The sequence below is a fragment of the Saccostrea cucullata genome, unplaced genomic scaffold (genome assembly GCF_032062105.1).
Source record: "Saccostrea cucullata isolate Sc308-1 unplaced genomic scaffold, CSIRO_AGI_Scuc_v1 ctg3026, whole genome shotgun sequence".
In the NCBI taxonomy this organism is placed as follows: domain Eukaryota; kingdom Metazoa; phylum Mollusca; class Bivalvia; order Ostreida; family Ostreidae; genus Saccostrea; species Saccostrea cuccullata.
In genome coordinates, this window is record NW_026918300.1 from 46,733 (window position 1) to 62,795 (window position 16,063).

Below are 16,063 nucleotides of genomic sequence, written 5' to 3' on the forward strand. Positions count from 1 at the left end.
CAGATAGAAGAAAAAAATCATTTTATCTGTATTTTTAAAATTCATATAAATTTTACATTTAATAAATTACCTTGAAGTAAGTTTGTGGAGTCAATTTGTTTAAAGTTTTTTTTTTGTCTATAAAAGTTGTAAGTAGATTCCTTTTTTCAAATAATTATTCATGAATTATTCATCGATGTACATTAGAAAGTCGGATGTATTATTGTATTGCTTCTGTTTTATCCCCCCACCCCACCCAAAAAACAAACAAACGAACCTATGTCCTGTGAACATGCAATTTGAAAATAGGGCCTTTTGAAGACAATTGACTTTTTTTGTAAAGGAAGCAAGGATTGATATTTCCTGTTCATGCTGTAAAGTTTCGATCGTACTCTGGGCCAGAGTTTTTGGCACACAATAATGCAATAGGAGGTTCATCTTTTGTTGTTACATTTTTTATTTGATAAATTCGTGTAATATTACACTACATTTTACAAGTGATAAAAGGAAACGGACACAAAATTCAAAGAAATAATATATTTTCGAAGCTTTACCCAAATAATAAAACTGTTTTATTTTTCCTACTCTGCACTATGGATTCAGTAGTTGAGCATCGCTCTGTCTTTGTTCCACTCATCTCGCACATAATTGTTAAATTTAAAGCAGGACTTAAGTGCTCTGACAGTAATAAAAGTAAGTACATAATAAATATTTTAAATTACTTGTAAATTCTTCCTTATCTTTATGTATACTGACGTTTTCAGGCTACAGAAGTATTTCCTGTTTGTGTTTTATAAGGACCGGGACGAACTCTCTGCTTTTATTGTGTTATCTTCTACCCGCAGGTCAGCTGATTTGGTAAGATTTTTTATCCTTTTTTGAAGAGTGCATCTTTTATCATACGAAACGAAGAGTACCTTAATGTGTCAAAAAATATTTCTTTCTACGCTAAAAAAGTGAGCAATATTTTACTACCATGCTACCATGTAATATGTATTAAAGAAAGTTTGGGAAAATAATTTAACCACGTTTTCTTCACTGAAATAGACTAGTAAAAAATAAAACAATTGAATTTTTAGACAATGAATGCCAAAAACAACTGAAGGTACAATATTTTATTAAATCTACTTGATAATATTAAAATACAGGCTGGGTATTGGCAAGAAATTTCGTATTGATATATATATATATATATTACGATACGTGTAACTATATGTATTGCGATAATTTCAACTTAATTAAAATGGCATTTTTTCATTATAATATTAACTTAAATTTACATGCAGAGTGTACATAACTATGATAAGTGACCAAAAGGGAAGAGAATTATGTTGATTTAATTACAGATATATATTGAAATACATGTACACCCATAAACAGTTTCTGTCTTAATTTTTTGTTTTCTGACAACTTTTCTTAGTATTTATAATGATAGAGTTTTTGAGTCCAAGCATTTTGCCGGTATATCGGTATTACAAGAACGGAATATATCGAAATATCGATATTTTTGTGCAGCCCAAATTAAAATAAAATAAATACTGATTTATAATTTTAGGCACATAGAAAATAAATAAACAAATAACAAAAAAACGTACATATTTTTTTTTATACATTTTTTTACTTTATTTTCTATTTTTCAACAATGTTAATTTTAGCTAGGTACATGATCGGAAAACCAATTTCCCTTAAATACGGACATAGAAGTTAGCTATAGGTGACTTTATACACAACTCCACATTCTAACAAAGCGTCCTTTTGGCCAAGAATAATTTCAAGAACTTCCTGAAATAATGTGATTCATTTTATTTTTAAAAAATCATACACCTTAATTCTGTTCTTTTTAATATAAAAAATAAAATTTGTTTTACTTCTGTTGTATTCTTACATATACGTATTCATCTCTATGACGTGTCTTATTTACGACAGAATTAGCGAAAACTGGTGGTGTTGTTGAGGAAGGATTAGAAGATATAGGTTTATTTTTCCTATTATCATGCTATCAGTTTAGCGAATCATCGTGAAAGTCTTTGACTTGTGCTTGAAAACACGTATATCTGACTATTGCCGGGTTTAATCTATGGTTTAGAATAAATAAATTTTGAACTAAACATTGATTTTAAAATAATAAATCTGTTTTATAGTTCGCATAAGAAGATACCATGCTCATAGGTTTAGAATTTCTAAGTAAACTCGTTGTCTCAATTATACTTGATTTTATTTTGATTATTTCATACTAAATATAAAAGTTTCATTTCTCACGATTTTCGGTTGAAAAGAAACCAATCGTAAACACGTCAAATATATTTGAGGGTGATATTCAAGGAAATAATTGTATTATTTCTTGTTCTCCTTGTTTTGTTTTATACACATGTTCAATGTCTTTTATTGTTAGCAAATTTTTTTTGGCAGGGTCAGGATGATTCTTACCAAAATCTTTTTGATCTTCTTGACCCTGGATAGCGCACGTAAGCTTCACAATCTTTTTTTATATTTAAATACATTGCATGAACATGATAAAGATACAAAAGAATTCCATCATCGCAAACACGGCCTTAATGTACGATCCTCTCCCATTCTGGCAGTGGTTGAATGAGAAGAGAATATTTCGGAGATCATTAAAATATTGACCAGTGCGAGTAAAGCATAGTCGGAAAATGAACTTTGATGCGACCTTTCAATATCCAATCGCAGTGTACGAAGTATTTCTTGTATACTGTGACGTCAATATTGTTGATATTAATTTGCGATGGAAACAAAACTTGTCAATGACTGAATATGACGTCACAATAGAGAGGAATAAATATTCAAGATTACGACATTTTTTGTGACCAATCAGCCATAGGAGATATATATATATATATGCGGACTCCGGCCGTGGCTTGAGACGATGAGAGAATTTCTAGATTTGAAAAAAAAGAAATCAGTGATTTAATAGAAAACGTAAATCACACTATATTTTCTATTGTTTATTTTATAAATGTATTGGTATTTAAAAAAAACTGCAAAACTAAATTAACTACAATTAAACGGTTTTCTTTGATCAAATTACACCAAAAATCATTTAGATATTTTTTGTCTCTTGAAGAACTGTTAAGTCTATGATTATGCTAACTTAAAACAAAACAACCCTACGCTAACAATTTCTTTAAGAGCAAGTATGACCTTGTTCCATTCATTTACTTTTAGAACTGTCAATCATTGTAAATCCTTCACCAGTTGCAAATGTGACATATGGAAACCCTTTATCCTTCCAATGTATATTTCCACCGAATTGGGCATCGGGTAGTCTGAATATTCCTGGAGAAATGGGCTTCAAATTTGCCATATTTAAAGGTGCATGTTTAGTTCCCTCGGATAAGCAGGCCGATTACAGCGTAAGCTGTGATGGAGACACAATAACTTTTGGTATACAGCGACCTTCAGATGGGCAAATATGGCGCTGCACTTCTAGTGATGCCAACAATTTCAATGAACATGGCACAGTAACAGTCAGTCTGCAACCGGGTATTTCTTTTTGAATTTTTTTCCTTCTCTATATAATTATTTCAAATTGAAAGTATACTGTACATAAAACTACTATGGTACATGAAATTTACAGAAATATAAATCTGCTCCATCAAATTTATTTCATTCAGCATAAATCATTTCAGATTCGGGATGCTGAAGTAATTATCCAAACGCGTTTTCAACTACCATTTAGCATAACTTTCAGACGTTAATACAGTGAACTGAAGCTCTCCGACAAAATAAAACCGTCCGATCTGTCAATATATTTTATCAAAGATCTACAGTTCTGCAGCTAAGTCATTACGAGAAATGGTAATAAATGGTTAAAAAACAAACCTTAACCAAGACTTCTTTATTATTAATCTTATAGATCCACCGGTTATAACGCTCCAAAACACAGCATACAGAATCAGAGAAGGTTCCAACTTAACAATTCCGTGCACATTCAGTGGTGCACCCATATACAATGTCACATGGGAACATGACACTGGCGTAATACACTGGTCAAATAATAACAATCCATTGTTATTGAGTTTCAACAACATTTCTAGATCAGCTTCAGGACATTATACCTGTAACGTTGCTGTTATCTTTAAGGGAAATTATACCGCCTCGAAAACAGTCAACCTTGTCGTGGAGTGTAAGTTACTTAAGAAAACATTATAAGTAATTAATACAAACATGTTTACATTTATTTTTATTTAAATCTTTCATTAAATAAAATTGAATTAGCATCTATTTTTTTGCATAAACTAAGTTATAACTTAAGAAATTCTGAAACAATAAATAGTTTTGTAAGAAATGTACTATTCCCTTTAAACAGTGAGTGTAATAGTTTAATTATCATTTGGTATTTTCAGATCCACCCACACTTAAATCAAGCAACGACACCACCACGAATGAAGGAGGAGGTATTATAACTTTTACTTGCGATATCTCCTTGGATGGAATTCCAAGAAATTATAGTGCACTATATTGGCAACACTGGATAGGAAACAAGATGATTAGAGAATTACATTCCGACAACTTTCCTAACCCCTCCAGCAAAAGATATACTTTAACTTTGACATCGGTGAGTTCTTGAAATATATACTTTGTCAATACTTTTTGTATATTGCGCAATACAACTTGATGATTTTTTTAGGTCACCTGAGTAAACTCAGGTGACCTATTGCTATCTGTTTTCGTCCGTCGTCGTGCGTCGTCCGTCGTGCGTTAACATTTGAACATTTTCAGCTTCTTCTCTGCAACCACTGAACCAATTTCAACCAAATTTGGTACAAAGCATCTATGGGTGAAGGGGAACAAAAATTGTGAATTTCATGATCCCTGCTCTCCTGGGGCCTGAGGGGTGGGGCCAAAACCACTAAAATTAATGCAATGTTTAAAAATCTTCTTCTTTACTCCTGGACATCAAGCAGTCAAGCCCCGTGGGAATCCGGGTTAGAATAGGCCCTCAGTACCCCTTGCTTGTCGTAAAAGGCGACTAAATGGGGCGGTCCTTCGGATGAGACCGTATAAACCGAGGCCCCGTGTCACAGCAGGTGTGGCACGATAGAGATCCCACCCTGCTCAAAGGCCCTGAGTGCAGAGCATGGGCCTAGATTTGCAGCCCTTCACCGGCAATGGTGACGTCTCCATAACAGTGAAATATTCTGGAGAGGGACGTTAAACAGTATATAATCAATCAATCAAGCAGTCAAACTGTTTGCATGATTGTAATCAGCAATGAGTCCTCTACCAAAATTGTGAAATTCATGGCCCTGGGGTCAGGAGTTCTAGTGCTAGGGCGGGGCTAAATAAGTAGGTAGTGAAAATGCATTTATTTATTTCTTTGAAAATCTTCTTCTCTGCTCCCTGGTATTAAATAAACCGACTAAGTACATAGTTATGATGAGCAAGAGTGCTTCTACCAAAATTGTGAATTTTATGGCCCCAGGGTCAGAGATTCTTGTTTTAGGGCAGGGCTCTAATGATTATATAGTGAAATACATGAATTCTTTGAACATCTTATCCTTTGCTCCTGGTTAATATACTAATGATCTAATTACATATTTAAGGCCAGGATTTATTTTAAGTTTTACAAAGCTCAAGGTTTTGAATTTTCAGAAAAAAATAAAAAAAAATTTTCCGATGTCAAATTTGAGTCGGGATCGAGATTTCAAATTTACGAACTCGCACTTCCGGTAATAAGATGAAACGGCGGGTAAATAAAGCTAGATCTGAGAAGATAGCTTGGTTTAGTGTAAAATTCATCGATAAGAGTGCCATTCAAAACGTTTCACCCGTTCAAAGGACAAATAAAATGCGGACGACTTTGTTGCACAATAACATGCTGGTGAGATAATTATGTATTCGTTTCAAAGTATCTGTCTGTAAATTATTTTCCTCCCCCAGGTTTTAAACTGCCCATGGTAGCTATTGCATATTGCCAGCGACATTGTTTAGGTCTCTGTTATAGCTTACAGTCTAAGCCTCATTCTTCAGAAAAGGGTTGCTTATGCATCAGATGTAATGAATAAAACTATGGGAGAAGTTTAGTCCATTTGAGGATGAAATGAACAATAACCCGAAGAAATAAAAAACAAATTCAACTATTAAAAGGCAAGAATATACAAATATATACAGGCATGTAGTATCATTTGTATCAGCCAGAAAAATTATTTTACACATAATTGAAAAAATGTTCACCCTACTCCCCAATACTCCCTGTCTGTTTTATGATAGGAATTATAATTTTAGGCATCAAGTAAATTTTAGAACAATGTCTACACATTCACCTAACACATATTTAAAAGGTGATTCAGAAGATATATTGAAAGACTTTTAAAGAATTGATTTTTAAAAATATATTTTGACCATCATCACAAAATTTATCTAACTGGCCCAAACTGGCAAATGATGACATAAGCAATTAAATGTTCTACTTTCCTATTTGTAAGCATTATGTGTCCAGTGACAAGGAGCCTATTAAAATAGCATAAAAAAGAATGTACAAATGTTAATAATTGATTTATCAAAAAAAAAATTTTATTTCCTTCTCCTTTGGGACTTTTTTATTCTCATATTCATAAATAAACCTAAACATAAAAAAAATGCTGGCCAAAGGGGCCTCTTTCAAAATAGATAATTTCAGGGCCGCTGGGTCAGGGGAACCAGGGGTGTACTTTGACTAAAAGTAAATTAAAGCTTTGAAATCTGCTCTTTGATAAGCAATGGTGCCTCCTTCAAAATTTGTGAATTTCATGGCTTTTGGATTAAAACACGAACCAAATACAATTGCTGGAAAGTTGTTACATGATACTCAGGTGACCTATAAGGCACGTGGGCCTCTTGTTTTATTAACAGGTTACATATAATGACACCGGACGCTATGTATGTTTGTTGGGAAATGGTATCGCTAATTTAAAAGGAGAAATAAATCAAACTGCAAACGTAGATCTGGTTGTTCAAGGTAATTTTAGTTTGTTATCTTTATATTTAATTTAATTTACAGATTTTCAAACTTTCAGCAGTATATAAATATACAGCTTGCAGTTGAATGATTTTTTTTTCATTTTCACGCGGTTTCTAGCGAAACCAAGGATCCTTCAAACAAAACCTGAGTATCATTGCAAAGTTGGAAAGAATTTTAGTTTACAATTCGAAATTATCGGAAATCCAGCTTTTCATTCTTTAATTGTCAACGAGGGGGAAGCTACTAATCGGTTTAGAAAAGTAGAGACAAAACGCCCAGTTGCTGTTAACATTTATAACACAGTTGTCCACATGGATGGAACGATTGTGAAAATGGATTTCGATCAAATAAAGAGCAAGTTCAGAACAACCTACCAGTTAATTGCAGAAAATCTAATGGGGAAAGCAACACACCCCTTTGTGATTGAGGGACATGGTAAGATAAAAAAAAATTGATTTAAATTTCAACTTCATTATTTTATAATAACTTACTGAAATTTTTTTTTGCTTTTTTTTTTAAATTTCCAGATTTTCCAAGTGAACCTTTCCATATTCATTTTAAAGAATTTGAATCTTCTGCTTTACTTGAGTGGTCTGCCCTTACTCCAGATTTGGACATGACGTATGAAGTTATTGTAAAGTCCCCAAGAGAAGTCGATGTTGAACGCATTGAAGGAAATAATTCTGAAGTTTATACACACAAGTTGACACATTTGGATTTAAAGTCTATTTACATTCTTCAGCTGTGTACAACGAACGCGATTGGTAAAAATTGTAGTTCAACATTTAAAATGAAAATGGGTGAAATACAATCAACATCCCTTAAAGGTACGGCAAATGTTTCTATTTTTCAATTTTTGGAGGGGCGATTGTTCTTGTATGTTTGTTTGTTTGTTGTTTTTACTTTCATGTCTTAATTTAGAGATAGTCGTCGTTATCTGATTACTGCGTAAAACAAATTTTACGGGGAAAATATAAAGCAAATGACTTACTGAGAATTATTTGTAATTCCGAGGTAAATATGTGTACTTCCGTGGTTATTAATTGTACTTCCGTGTTAATAATTTGAATGTGCTTCTTTTCCTACCAAGTGTCTAAAAAGCATATTAAAAGCATAACAAGAAACATATATTGACGCAAGCGTCAAAAATCGGCCGCAAACCAATTAATTGTTCCTTTCATGAAGCAACTAAAGACTGAAATGGTGATCTGTTTTAAAATATCTTATATTTATCTGTTAATATATATCCTCGTGACATTAAACGCTTGTGCACGACATTGCATGATTTTCTTAATTATATATGCATGTTCAGTATTACAGGTATATATAAGCAAAGTACCCCTGGTCCTCTGCGTCAACAAACCACGGGCCTGTATAATTAAGAGGCATTTACATTAAAAGTTTAAAACTAAAGTTTAATGTAATCTACAACTAGATATGCAGTGTAGTTTTAATTTAATAAAAACGCAACAAATATGTGGAGCTCCTTGCTCTCTCTTAGACTTAGAGGAAAAAACTAAACTCCCTCTAGATCCGCCACTACATTTCTTCTCTTTCAGTTTCTTTGAGTTGTAGCGGGAAAATACTTGGCACATTGTAAAACGTGCATTATCCTCGTCTGCTAGGGCCAAATCTTGTAATATTCTGTAGCCTGCTAGGTCTTTTGATGAATTAACATTTAACCATTATTTTTGAAATTTTTTATAAATGTACATGTGTACACGTCATTTTAAAATAAATACGTACAACAAATCCTGTTTAAATAGAGAAAGTAAAACTGTGCAATATCTTTGCTTTAGACTATGCTCAACACATGTCCTATTTTTCTCCGCACCTCAAACTTGTCTAAGTTTCTCAATCAGGATTGGATGAAATATTTACCTCATTCTTTTAAAAAAAAATAATTTTATGTTGATTGTGTGTTCTTGTTAAACATTTAGACGCTCGTTTTAATATACTATTATATTAATGTTAAATATTTTTATTTAAATTGTTTTAACACCGCAGAAACGCACAGCAACTTCAAACTTTCATATCATATAACCGACCGCCTCCTGGCGGCCGGTAATAAGAACATTTTTGATAATATAACTCGTTCTTCTTTCAAACTTACTTAAAATAATTGAATCAAGTCGGCAGTTATTCAATAATAATGAAATTGATAAGAGAAGTAAATATATCTATGTTAAATAATTTAAGTTTCAGCCAATGAAATGTCGCTGTCAGAGACCACTTTAATTGTCATTGTCGTCATTGGCGGTGTCGGACTCGTGTCGATCCTTGTCTTCATTCTGATCGTCAAAAAACGAAAACCAAGAAAAAGAAGTAAGAATGTGGTTCCACTGCTGAAATACAAAATAAAATAAACATTTATTTTATTTGAACTTTTTGCATTTTTTAAAATATAATTTTCAGCCTCAAGTCTTCTGTCCCTTGAAAGGTAGGGATTATACGTATACTAAGCAGATATTCATTTTATTTAGTTAACTACCATGAATATATTATTCTTTTTTGTTTTATTCTAATTTTTAAAAAAATATTTTGGCAAGTTGCCTTTTAGGAGATTTATCAGGGAAATGATTGATTGATTGTATATTGTTTAACGTCCCTCTCGAGAATTTTTCACTCATATGGAGACGTCACCGTATGCCGGTGAAGGGCTTCAAATTTTGACCTTTACTCGGCACTCAGGGCCATTAAGAAGTGAGGGATCTTTATCGTGCTAGCGCCTGTCGCTTAAACGGGGCCTCGTTTTTTAAGGTCTCATCCGAAGGACCCACAACTTTCACTTCAATGTGCCGAGCGCATGGCGAAGGAACAGTTGCTACCCATTTTAACGACTAGGTCAGTCGCGGCCGAGATACGAACTCGCGACCTCCCGATCACGGAGCGAGCGCTCTACCGACTGAGCTACCGTGAACGGTCAGGGGAACTGAGGTTGAATTTGGAAAAAAACGTTTAAATCCATTGTTCTATAATAATTGTTTTTAAAATGGAAGATTCTGCGAACCACCATGCCGATGCCTTAAAATTTGTCAATAAAGACATAAATGATGTAAACAGAAGCATCAAAATATGAATGGACATCACCAAAAAGTTATTTTAAGTAAATTGTCGACAAGTATACCCCTGGGCACAAAGAAAAGAATCAAGTCAGTCCTATCCATTTTACTGTTGTTAGATTTACAGCAACCATTAAGTTGATATAAAAAATATTTTACTTAAGTATCATGTTTTTATTTGTAATTTGATGTTATTCTAGGTATAATGAATCTATGGGGAGAAATAGCTACCTTACGCAAAAGATGACAAATGGTAATAATTTTCCTTTACTTTTCGATAAAAATATATATACTTAGTAATTTATAATCTTTAAATGGAGCACTTCATCGAAAGGAGATCAAAATAGTCTGAAAAAGGCCACAACCACCCAGCCCTCTTCAGTATAGCACTTTATGTAATGTTTTTGATTTATTGTTTTGATACGAAACTTTTAACTTAAAAGTATTAAAACTGTTTATTTCGAAGAGCTTGGACTACAGACACTTTGTTAAGTAATAATATTATTGCTTTCGTATTGAGTAAATTTTTCTGAAATTGTAGACTTTGATACCGCGGGAAGTAATGGTGAAAGGTATGATTGTTGATGTTAGAACTTAATTATACAAAATACATATATTTCAATTTGAAAAAAGCCATAAATTCCACAAACATCATTAATTTATGTCTTCAATTAAAAAAAATTGTATGTAAGGATGTTGATTATAAAACGTTATCGATTTTCTTTCTGAAAGCGTGGCCCGTTCACCTGAGACCTACCTGACTCCACAATGGATGACCTCGCCGCAGTCGGATTCATGTAAGTAATAAAAAATCATAAGGAATTATGAAATGGAACGCTCGTTAGTTAAATACTTGATTTTTGAAATGGGGAAGTATTGAAATAAATGAAGTAAAATCATTTTTAGAATTGCATGTACTTTTTAAAATTTGCAGCTTCATTGATGATAATCTTCATCTTTTATAAGACCTTTTAATACTGCAATAAGCAGTGAATATATAGTGATTAAAACTGATAAAAAAGTTCAATAAAAATGTAATAATTTTTTTAGTTTAATATAATATTTATAATTATATAGTTCGCGTTTTTTTACTTGGACTTCGAGACAGCAATTTTTATTCGGACAAGGAATCCATTTTCATCTTTTTTAAATATAACATTTAGCAACAATTACATTTATGTAATAAAAATCAAAATGATATGTATTTTAGCTTTACGTCAAATGAGGTGAGTGAGAAAGAAAGTAAATATGTCAATCTTCGATTTAAATACATGTAAGCATGTTTTGCATAACTTGAAAGTTAACCATATTCACTTCTCTTATTTGCATCCTAAAGTTAGTCTCTTCTTGTTAAAATAAAAAGAATAAAATATTTATTCCTTTAGATATATTTTCATTCTTATGTCGATACGATATATCCTGGTGAGCTTAGGATAAAGATATCAAGGAGGCTGATACATATGTTCCATCGATATTTTACTTGAAAAAGACGTTAATGGTAATCTAATAACTAATATCTGTGATAAACGTGATGAGTTTAACTTTTCAATTCTCAACTTCCCTTATGGTTGAGTTATGGAGCAATATACCTTCATCACCTGCATACGGAGTTTATATATCTCAGTTGATTCGATACGCAAGAGCATGCTCTACGTGTGAACAATTTCTTAAACGAGGTAAATTTTTGACAAACAAGTTGATGAAACAAGAATATCAGCAGTCTCGCTTAAAGTCTTTATTTCGTAAGTTCTATGGTCGATACAATGACCTTGTTAGCATGCTTACTGACGTTTTTCATACTAATTACTATTTTTAGTCCATTTTTATACACTAAATTGACGACGGATTTCCCCGTTATTTCCTGATCATGACAAGGAGCACACGGCAGGTCGACAGGGGATTCTCACTCCTCCATTGCACTTGACCCCACCTCTGATGTTTTAGAGGTCTATATCTACTCAGCACCTATTTATACCCCAGCTCCGAAGGAGAGGGGGGTATACTGTTTAACCCTTGTGTGTCTGTCCGTCTGTCTGTGTGTCCGTGTAGCTGTATGTCCGTCCGTAACAAATTTTCGTCGCAGTTTTCTCAGCAACTACTCATCGTAGATGATTGAAATTTTAACACAATCTTCTCTGAGGCATGCCATATAGTGGGATACATTTTCGCTCAAATCCGATGTCAATTTCCTATTTGTCTGTGCGTCTGTCTGTTTCATACATAACAAATTTTCGTCGCAGTTTTCTCTACAACTACTCATTGTAGATGCTTGAAATTTTAACACAATCTTCTCTGAGGTATGTTATATGTTGGGATATATTTTTGTGCAAATCAGATATCAACTTCCTGTTTGTGCGTCTGTCCGTTTCATACATAACAAATTTTCGTCGCAGTTTTCTCAGCAACTACTCATCGCAGGTGCTTGAAATTTTAACACAATTTTCTCTGAGGTATGCCATATGTTGGGATAGATTTTTATCTAAATCCAATGTCAACTTCCTGTTTGTTTGTGTGTCTGTCCGTTTCATACATAAAAAAATTTCGTCGCAGTTTTCTATTAGCTATTTATAGCAGTTGCTTGAAATTTTATTACACTCTTTGTTGAGGCATGCCGTATGGTGGGATTAATTTTGATATGAATCTGATGTCAACTTCATATTTTTCTGTGCATCTGCCTGTATTTGGACTTGTGTAACAGTATATTAACATGATAGTGCTTATTTACATCAGAGCGGGGGTATTACTAGTGAGCACTGGTTCACAGATTTCTTGTTTGTATTGTTTTATGGGTTTTTGATCTTGAATACTGTTCGTGACCTTATATTTCATGCAAAAGTACAATTAAATGTCATCATCAATCAATAAAATTTTTTCAGGAAATAGCCTTTCCCCTACAAACTAATTTCACTTTTTGATTCTACAAAAAATTAGCTTGTGTATAAAAATAATTATTATGTGAAAACTGAGCTACATCGGTATAATATATGATTTTTTACACTGCATTTAGGCAAAAATACAAATATTGCCTTATTTTCTTGACATATTTTTTGCTTTTTTCTATTCTGATAACAGGTATCTCAAAAGTTTCTGCTGTCAATCAATTTAATTATTATTTCAAAGTTTCATATCTATAAACAAGCCAATTACAATCAAAATATATAAGTTCTGTCATATTAATATTCAGATTGTATTGTTTGAATGGACTTTTGAGCTTTAATACTTTTCGGTATCTCTATATTTTTCACGTTTCTTTACCCTGTCATCAAATATATTCTTAAGTGTTTTTTTTTCATTTATTTCACTTTGTTTCAAAGTTCATCAAAGTTCAAGTTAATCACTCTTTTGTTTCTGACACTGTTTGAGTATTTAATTATCTATTTTTTTAAAGATCAGAGGGAAATGAATATGCGAGTGTCGATGATCCAGCGATCCTGAAAATGAGCTCGCAGCGAAAAGGTACAGTGGCCCTTTCTCCAAATATTTTACGACTAAGATTAAAATCTACTTGTTTGTAATTTTGATTGATTGATATGATTTTTTTTACACATTTTTTTACATAGTTGTGTAACGTAATCGAAAAATAAGAGTTTTGTGATCTACTACAATGTAGATACTTCGCGGAGAATTGGAAAACTCTTATATTGTCGTAAGATTTTTTGTGAAAAGGGACTCAGGTACTGTATATACCGATAATGCATGGCTAACCTTTAGTGACATAAACTCTCCTATACTCTTTCACTTTTAAATATATTTTTGAGATCAAAGGAGTATAAGCGAAAAAAAAAATCTTATCAATTTAATTTTCTGCTCATTTTTTTTTCGTTTCAGATAATGGAAAATTCCAGTTAAACGGGTATTTTTTGTTTATAAATTGCATTTTTTAACACATATTTCTTGCTAGATAACCAAATTATGGAGTTACATAAAATTAAAATATTTTAACATTTTATTCATTAGTGGTTTCTCCATGAGTCCACAACTTCCACGTCGATCTTTTAACAACGTTGATCCTCGAAGTGATTACTTGACGATGGGCAGGGATTTAGAAGGTGAAATGGAATTAATTTCATTGTTTCATTGACCACTTTTTACAGTTAACGCCTTAAAGTTTTCAATTATCTAGATATTAATGATTTTCCGCATTTGATTCTGTATGAGTCAAATGACGTTTTCATGTTCAAATATTTTTTTCACAGGTGCTTTTAAGTCACAAACGTCTTCAAGGTATATTTTTATTTTGATTTTTTGTAAATAAATTTTATTTACTATATTAAATTAAACATCGTAGTTGTTGACGTAATAATTTTTATTTCAGTGTGGAGAATAAACTGTACCAAAAACCGACTGGCGAAGGTTTCGAATTTACCCAGTACTTGACTGTTGGTGATGAGAATGGTATGTTGTTATCACATAGAATGTATAATTCAAAATTTCACATGTAAATCAGCGTTCATTATGCATATTAAATTCTTTAATGAAATCAAGGAAGGAGATTGTTAATTATTGTTTTTTTTTCACATTTGCTTGTCAGAACGTGTAAACTTGGAGGTGCAAAGTGGTGGTTACAGTGAAGTCAACTATCGGAAAAAGTCGGTACCAAAGTGATGTCGCTTTTTATCGCACGTTCTGTCAAACTGTAGACTGTACGTTGGTAAACTAGATCCTTTTTTCACAAATTAAACTTGTAGACTACGTAGAAAATATGTCAAGGGAAAAAGTTTTTTTTAAATACTGTGGAAAGCCCATTATTGGTAATATCCTTGACAGAAACTGGACATTAAGAAAAACATTCAGATGTTGGTAATATAAACAAAATGTTCATGACTTTTAAAGATACATGTAGGGAAAAAATCACAGTTCATAAAATGTGAGAATAACATTTTTTTATAATTTAATTTTTAGCACATTTAATTTGGAAAAAGATTAAATCCATTTCGTATAACATAAGTTGCCTACGTCACAATCAGATACGTTAACAACGTATTACTCTGCTTGACGTTACTTTTAAAAATATGCTCAATTTGAAGCCTTAACTTTAGGAAAATTTGTCTGATTGTCTTCACTGAAATAAAATTATAAGGAATGAAGCTTATTTTAACTTACCAGGTATGTTATACGATATAATAGTTTACGTTTTTCTTTAAATCGGTTGATAAAAAAGGGTAAACTGCAAAAGTTATTTCATACAATATAAGTTTAACAAACACCATTCCTTAAATGTAGAAAAAAAATCTTTCAAATTGGAATTTCATGCATATACATGTATTCCGTGTCAATTTTTCAGCTCTACTGGTCATAGACCAGTTCAAGAGCTTATGCGATAGAAAGGTGTCAATCGTCCGTCCGTCTGTCTATAAACAAGTTTACAAAATGCTACCCGTTCCACAGTTTTGATCTGATTTCAATATATCTTGGTACACAAGTAGACTACACTAAGATGCATTTTTTGCATCAGTTTTTGATTTCCTTTTACGGTGTTTCCATGATTACTAAAAATAAAAATTTCTTAGCAATTCCTTTTAAACGCAATTCCTCTTAAATTTTTTGTCTGTTTTCAATATAACTTGGCACACAACTAGTCTACATAAGATATATAATTAAGTGAATCAGTTTTTGATTTCGATGAACGGTTTTGCCATGGTTACTAAAAATAGAAATTCCTTTAAAACACTACTCCTCCTTCAATTCTGGTCAAATTTAAATATTTTGTGGCACACAAGTAGACTACACTAAGATACATAATTTTATTTATTGCTGTCTGTTGCAAATTTTTAAAACCAAGTACTACTTTTCCTTTCTTATACGTACAGAACAGTAGAGCTACCGTCTCATTAGAGACTCCTGGTTTAAAATGCAACTTTGTGTAACAGTGAAACAAATACAGCAACTTCAGTATTTTACCATCAGACATAAAATTGCTTTGCATGCTGTAAATATTTTTAATTGGTACATGTATATTTATTCATCTAATTGAGACATGTCTGTATTACTGTATTTCTGCCATACTTTGTTCCATTGCAATTTCTTCTTTTTTGAAAATATGTAAATAAAGCATATG

General features: G+C 32.3%; 1 protein-coding gene across 2 annotated transcripts; it reads left to right on the forward strand.

Moving 5' to 3' along the window:
- Positions 1–406: 406 nt before the first annotated feature.
- Positions 407–15,185, forward strand: LOC134262493 (neural cell adhesion molecule 2-like). Of its 2 annotated transcripts, XM_062744891.1 has the most exons (21): positions 407–425; positions 744–837; positions 2,389–2,444; positions 3,166–3,483; positions 3,857–4,126; positions 4,347–4,558; positions 6,835–6,940; positions 7,061–7,378; positions 7,471–7,770; positions 9,143–9,268; positions 9,359–9,383; positions 10,206–10,258; positions 10,547–10,577; positions 10,738–10,802; positions 11,216–11,231; positions 13,394–13,461; positions 13,834–13,858; positions 13,963–14,054; positions 14,202–14,229; positions 14,321–14,400; positions 14,537–15,185. In XM_062744891.1, the coding sequence occupies exons 3-21, from the start codon at positions 2,396–2,398 to the stop codon at positions 14,608–14,610; spliced, it is 2,256 nt and encodes a 751-aa protein (XP_062600875.1). In that variant the 5' UTR covers positions 407–425; positions 744–837; positions 2,389–2,395; the 3' UTR covers positions 14,611–15,185. The 2 variants fall into 2 exon arrangements, with proteins under 2 accessions (XP_062600875.1, XP_062600883.1); XM_062744899.1 differs by lacking the exons at positions 407–425; positions 744–837 and adding an exon at positions 1,953–2,027.
- Positions 15,186–16,063: the final 878 nt, after the last annotated feature.